At 33.7% G+C, this 6243-nt stretch overlaps 1 protein-coding gene across 3 annotated transcripts; it reads right to left on the bottom strand.

Moving 5' to 3' along the window:
• Positions 1–343: 343 nt before the first annotated feature.
• Positions 344–5940, bottom strand: LOC141697151 (transcription factor GTE4-like). Of its 3 annotated transcripts, none has more exons than XR_012564605.1 (6): positions 5612–5940; positions 3988–5516; positions 3859–3910; positions 3664–3750; positions 3464–3549; positions 344–770 (listed from the first exon to the last, which is right to left on the bottom strand). XR_012564605.1 is itself a non-coding variant. In XM_074501396.1 (6 exons), exons 2-5 carry the CDS (start codon positions 5488–5490, stop codon positions 3521–3523), a joined length of 1671 nt encoding a protein of 556 aa, XP_074357497.1. In that variant the 5' UTR covers positions 5491–5516; positions 5612–5939; the 3' UTR covers positions 344–770; positions 3474–3520. The 3 variants fall into 3 exon arrangements, 2 of the variants coding, with proteins under 2 accessions (XP_074357497.1, XP_074357498.1); XM_074501396.1 differs by having other exon boundaries at positions 3474–3549; positions 5612–5939; XM_074501397.1 differs by having other exon boundaries at positions 3474–3549; positions 3664–3747; positions 5612–5937.
• Between the last annotated feature and the right edge of the window lie 303 nt (positions 5941–6243).

Below are 6243 nucleotides of genomic sequence, written 5' to 3'. Positions count from 1 at the left end.
AACTTGACAAAAAAAATCACATATTTAAAAATATCACGATTAATTATCATCAAGGATACTAATTTTTTAGGACACTAAATAATAAACTTAAGTTAAATATATGATTTTATACTATATTATTGAAAAAGATAGCTAGTAATATATAATTACTTATTCAATGAATAGTAATCGATGAAATAGAGTTTCATGGATGCATAAAAATTTTAATATAAAAATTTTTAAAAAAATTAATTTGTAATGAATAGTAACTAACTCCTTTGATTCAATTTATGAATTGATGAATTGACGCCTCTCACAGGTCATATGCTCGTAGAATTGGAAGACAAGATGCACCTTTTTCAACTGCATATAAAACTAGGATACGAGTATATACAATGTTTTAAACCAACAAGCAGAACCAATAGTTAGAAAGAACGTGCATACGACCAGAATCTGCTGTCCCTCAACCAAGGGAAGGCAGATTTATCAATTCGCAGCTGATTGCTGATAGCCATTTACAAAGATTTGAAACTACCAAATCCACTAAATTTAATTGCCATTATCTAGCCATTACATGTAAATCTACAGTCACGAAAGCTATTTCTACAAGTTACCAACAAAAACTATTTTTACTGTGCCCAAGGTTACAAAAGTCAAATAATCTTCCTTTATACAACAAATGATAATGCACAACCATAGCTTCACAGGGCCTGTTTAACTTCTGCCAAGATAAAAACCATAGCAACAAAGGACCATTCCTCACAAGATCTATCATATTTCTTTCAAAAGAACTGCAAAATAGAAGGTAAAAGTTAAAAATTGTGTTTCTGTGCATCTTTTTGACGTGATGTGACAGGACCAAGCAATTACATTCCGTAATACAAACATGTTTTTTTACAGGTAACACATTATCACTCACCCCAGTTACAAATGGAAATCATGTAGCAATAAATAAAACATTTAAAGGAAAAATTAACTTGATATAATATAAAGATCAACACTGTTACTGTACTACTAAAAGCTGTAGCTAATTCCTTAACAACTCATTTAGAACTATGGCCTTCACGGAAAACATAAGCAACTGAAGTTTGTTGCTACATGTTCAAGAGTTCCCACAAACTTCAATTTATGGTTTTGTGCACACCTAACCATCTTAAATAATACATCAACAATTAAAGACAATATGGGACTTTACAGGTATGTTATTTTAAGTAATAACTTAATAAAATACAGATGTATTTTAAATTTTAATTTAGCCCAGAGTAGTTAATTATCTCTTGAAGAATCAAACCTTGCTGAACTGGCTTCAACTTGATCGCCAACTTTTCTTAAAACACTAAAACCTAAATTTTGGTTTTATCTAAAGTATGATACGGAGAAAATGTGGAAATAATATTACCAAAAGATTGTCAGTTTAATAGAAAGGAATCCCTATAATTATGTTTCCTTCAATTATTCATTGAAATTAATGCCTTATATTCTATATTTAATATAAGTACAAGCAACAAATTCAGAAGTTTGAGGAACAAATTTGGCCACTCTACATCTAATATCTGAACACTTCCCAGCCGGCACAAACAACAATATCTGTTTAAGCCTGTTAGAATTTAATGCTTTGATATTTAAATATAAATATATTTTAATAATTGGTTATGTTGACTACATCTTTAGGATAATAAATTATGTTTAGATGTGTTTTAGATTTCAATGTTTTTGAATTATGATTGTATTATTTTCACCTCTGACTATGAAATACGAATGCCCCCGACTGTCCCTGTTAATCAATACTCCGATCCCGAAAGCCAACATAATAGGACCGAAATCCTATGATGTTATCCCATGCTAATGTATACAGAGCGTAGGCTTGCTTTGAGCACTCTTCACATATGATTATAATAAAATGGATATTCTTTATGGTACCATTGTACAATTGACTTTTCTCGTTGATACCATCAATTTATTGACTTCTACCAATGGTAACCCTGTAAATTTGGTTTTTCGCTTGGGATAAAATGTAATAGAATTGATTTCGGACCGGAAAACAAATTGTATATTTGAAATCTTTGCAAAAAACTACATAAAATATGCACTTCACATTATATTTTCTTATTCTCACAATGTAGACACCTACACCTATAACCCTAAGTATACACACACCTAAAAAGTTAACATGTGTTAGGATTTTCTTCTTAAGGGACCTGTAAAACACCATAACTCATATCTTCACCATAACACATTTTCATGACTCATACACACACCATAACACAACACAAAATTATAACACATGCCATATACACATGCCATATGACCTATAACCATAACCCACAACTATACTATAACACATGACCGAGAAGTCTAAAATCATAACCCACAACTATAACTCATGAATGAGAAGTCTAAAATCATAACATAAGCATACAAAAATAGAACCCAAAATCACATTAGTGAAAATCAATGGAGACAACTACAATTTACAAGGAATACGCACAAGAACGACATGTTATTGGAATACAAAAGAGATGATAAAGATGTCAAAAAATGAGAAGCGGAGCATGAAGATTATAATTTATTTTGATGAAAATTAAATATCAAAGCAAGGAGTGTTAGAATTTAATATATTTTAATAATTGGTTATGTTGACTAAATCTTTAGGATAATAAATTATGTTTAAATGTGTTTTAGATTTGAATGTTTTTGAATTATGATTGTATAATATTTAGGAGATAAGATGAGTTTGTTATGTATTAGCCTATAAAAGGTCACGGATGATTATAATAAAATATGCACTTCGCGTTATATTTTCTCATTCTCACAATGTAGACACCTACCTATAACCCTAAATATATACACACCTAAAAAGTTAACAAAGCCAAATAACTGTCTAATAAATCAGGTTAAGCAATATCCCTTCAGAAGTTTTTTCTTATTAATAACCATCAGGGTTGCACTATAATTATTCTATTATTAATAACCATCAGTGTTGCATCACAGATACGTATATCTCTAACAAGAAGACTTTTAAAAGGTCATTGTGTCCCATAATCATAAAATATGCCCAAGAACGAAAGTAACAAAGAAACTAAGAAACTCAACATATTCAGCAAACAAACAAATAATAGTTTTATAGTTCAAGACCATTCCGCATCAGGGAAACCTTGAAGAAAGCATATTATGTTAGCTATACATAATTATTAGGCATAAAAGTCAATTCTTGGTGGTTTTAATAACAAACATACCATCTACATATAATTAATCCTATATCTCCATAACATTCTGCTAAGTGAAACACGTTCTTTCAGGGTAAATCTAGCAACAAAACTTGAATCTAAGTTTTAAGGCCACAGAACCAAGAAAAAAACAAAAACAATAAATTACAAGCAAATCTGGTTGGAGTAAAATATATTCAGACACCTAAAAGTTTAACAGGCATAGATGGATAAATAAAAAAATAATATCAGAAGATTGGAGAAGGATTAAGATGGACGTTTTAATACTTGAACCAAGTACATGCAAGTCCTATGTGTTAGTTCTTCATCAGATCCTACCCAGATGAATTGCTGCTACCAGAGTCTGTAATTGTGACAAATTAAATGAGAATTAAAGAAGGTAGCTTACTAATAAAAATGCAATAACAGCAAGCTCTACATAAACTTAAAACAACTGGTATAGAAGTTTAAACATTACCAGTAGAAGCTGAGCTAGAGCCGCTTGATTTACTTGCTTCACTTTTGTTTTTGGTCTGATTTTCAAGTCTACCTGGAGATGACTCTACTAACAAACAACAAGAGTTCAGATCCAACAAATCAAGATATATCAATAGTTGTAGTACATGAAAAATGCCATGTACAAAGAAGTACTATCATGTGTTAGGTGATTTACCAATAGTTTCTCTTTGAGTTTCTTCCACAAGGTCCACAACAGGAGCTGGCTTCTGCGAATAAATAAAAGATGGTGCATTAGCTAACTCGATCTCATATCAAAAGAATGCAGGCATGACTAAAACATTACCTCATTGTGGTCGCTCAACTCAACAGCAGGTTTTACTTTTTTAGCAAGTTCAGAATTTTTTCTGTTTTTGCTCAAATACTTTTTGTAGTTGATTACAAATCTATCAAGCTCCCAGAGTGTTTCCTTATCAAAACTATCAATATCCACTTCTATCTCATCATCATGTTGACGAAGAGATGAGGTCCTCTTCTTTATGATATCGACCACATTTTCCAGCTTATCAGCTGGCAAAGATTGCAAATTTGAGCTAAGTGTTTGCTTTTCAGCATAAGTCATCTCCCTTTTATTGGGATCTCTAGCCTTAGGCTTCTTTGGAGCAGCCGGCCTTCCTGGATTACCAATATTCACCGGGTTTGTTCTGTGCTCGAAAGCATTTAATGCTTCAACTGGCGGCTCTTGTGGCGAATGAGGTTTTTTAGTTGATTTATCTTCACGTTCCACAACAAGCTTTAACTCTTGCACATAATCAGCCTCGATAACAGCCCATTTTTCTTCAAATATCTGTAACAGCTGCTCGGCCATGACATAAACATCCTGCCCTTTAGGATTATAGGTCATAGCATTCCGAAACGTGAGTCTAACATCTACCATAAATTCCATTGGGGACTGGTAAAAGTTCTTGTCAAGCCTAGACTTCACAGTACCCAAGTCCATTGGCGCCTTAATAATATCAAAATAATCATGCAGACCAAGAGCATTCGCATCAACAGGTACATTGAACACCCATCCATTTTTATGCTTCATCAACCTCTGAAGCAAGCCTCTACAAGTCTTAAGAAACTGACCCTTAACCTTCTCCGATCCAGACCCTTCATCACCCCCACCATGTTTCTCTCCACTCCCTTTCGACTTCTTATCCACCTGTGGATCACCCCCATTTTGTTTCTTCCCACTCCCTTTCGACTTCTTATCCACCAGTGGAGTGTTATCTTTACCTCCCCCGCCTTGTTTCTTCCCAGTTCCTTTCAACTTCTTATCCGCCGCTGGAATCTTATCTTTACCTAATAGAAACTCTGAATTCTGATAAAACTGATTCACCTTCGGAGTCCTCTTCTCTTTCTCCCCACTCCCAATTCCAGCCTGACTATTCTCCACCACAGACACACTCAACTGGTTCAACGGCTTATCCTCCACCTCTGGACGCACACACTTCTTCTTCACCCGACCCCCATCCAGCTCATCTCTCTCTTTGGCCTCAATTTTCTTCATCCAGTTCCTGACCAAATCAAGCTCACCTAGTAACTTCCTCCTAAACTCCCTCACTTCTTTCTTACTCTTCGAAGCTAAACTAATCGTAACACGATTTTCCTCCCCCAAAAACCCAAACTTGCCACCTCCAACATCACAAAGTTGCTGACTTTTCCTCAAATCACCTCCATCACTCAATTCATCACTCTCTCTTTGCATCATCACATTAGTTTTAGATTTTTCTTTGACACCTTTAAATGATTTCCTTTTATAAACCCTACTAGGTTCCTCACTCTCACCATTCATAGAAGCCATACATACAATACACACAATTCAAAACCCTAGATACAAAAATCAAGAACAATAAGTATAAACCTTAACAAAAACACACATACATAAACTGGAGCCAATGAGATACATAGTTAAGAAAACATACCTTATAAAGTCCAAATCCACCAGATTTTTGTCTGAAATTTGGTAGCTCGATCTTCACACCCCCCGCTACTTATTGGTCAACGCACCGTTGATGAGATGAGTATTTTATCCACGCGTTTATATGTTTCGTTTCAGTAACGTGCTAATCCAACGGCTGAGAATAAAGCGTGAGTTGAGAATGAAAGGACTAGATTATGTCAGCCAAAAGTATGTCCCTCGTTAATGTCGCCCAGATATTGAACCCAGCCGCAAGGGTGGCGCGTCATTGTACGAACCAGGAGTGGGCCCTTTGGCACTAAGATAACAGGGGTCATTATATATCGATGATATAGGTAGCCATTACATTAAGGCCCAATACTATTTTTCATTATCCGGCAAGTATTTGCTTTTGGGAATTTCTCTGTTACGAGGTTTTTTCAAAATTATGTTTTTTTTAATTTTTTTATTAAATTAATTTTTTTTAATTTTAATTTGTAAAAATATGATTTTTCAATTTTTTGAAAAAATAAAATGATAACAGGGGTTATTAGATATCGATTAGGGACTTTTTGGCGCGCTCTAAAAATTTTTATTTTTTATAAATTTATTTTAAAGTATATCATTTAACTACATATTATTACATTTTAGTAGTGA

The sequence above is a fragment of the Apium graveolens genome, chromosome 11 (genome assembly GCF_009905375.1).
Source record: "Apium graveolens cultivar Ventura chromosome 11, ASM990537v1, whole genome shotgun sequence".
Classification (NCBI taxonomy): domain Eukaryota; kingdom Viridiplantae; phylum Streptophyta; class Magnoliopsida; order Apiales; family Apiaceae; genus Apium; species Apium graveolens.
Note: the sequence above shows the minus strand (reverse complement) of the source record. Positions and strands in the feature narration are given on the sequence as shown.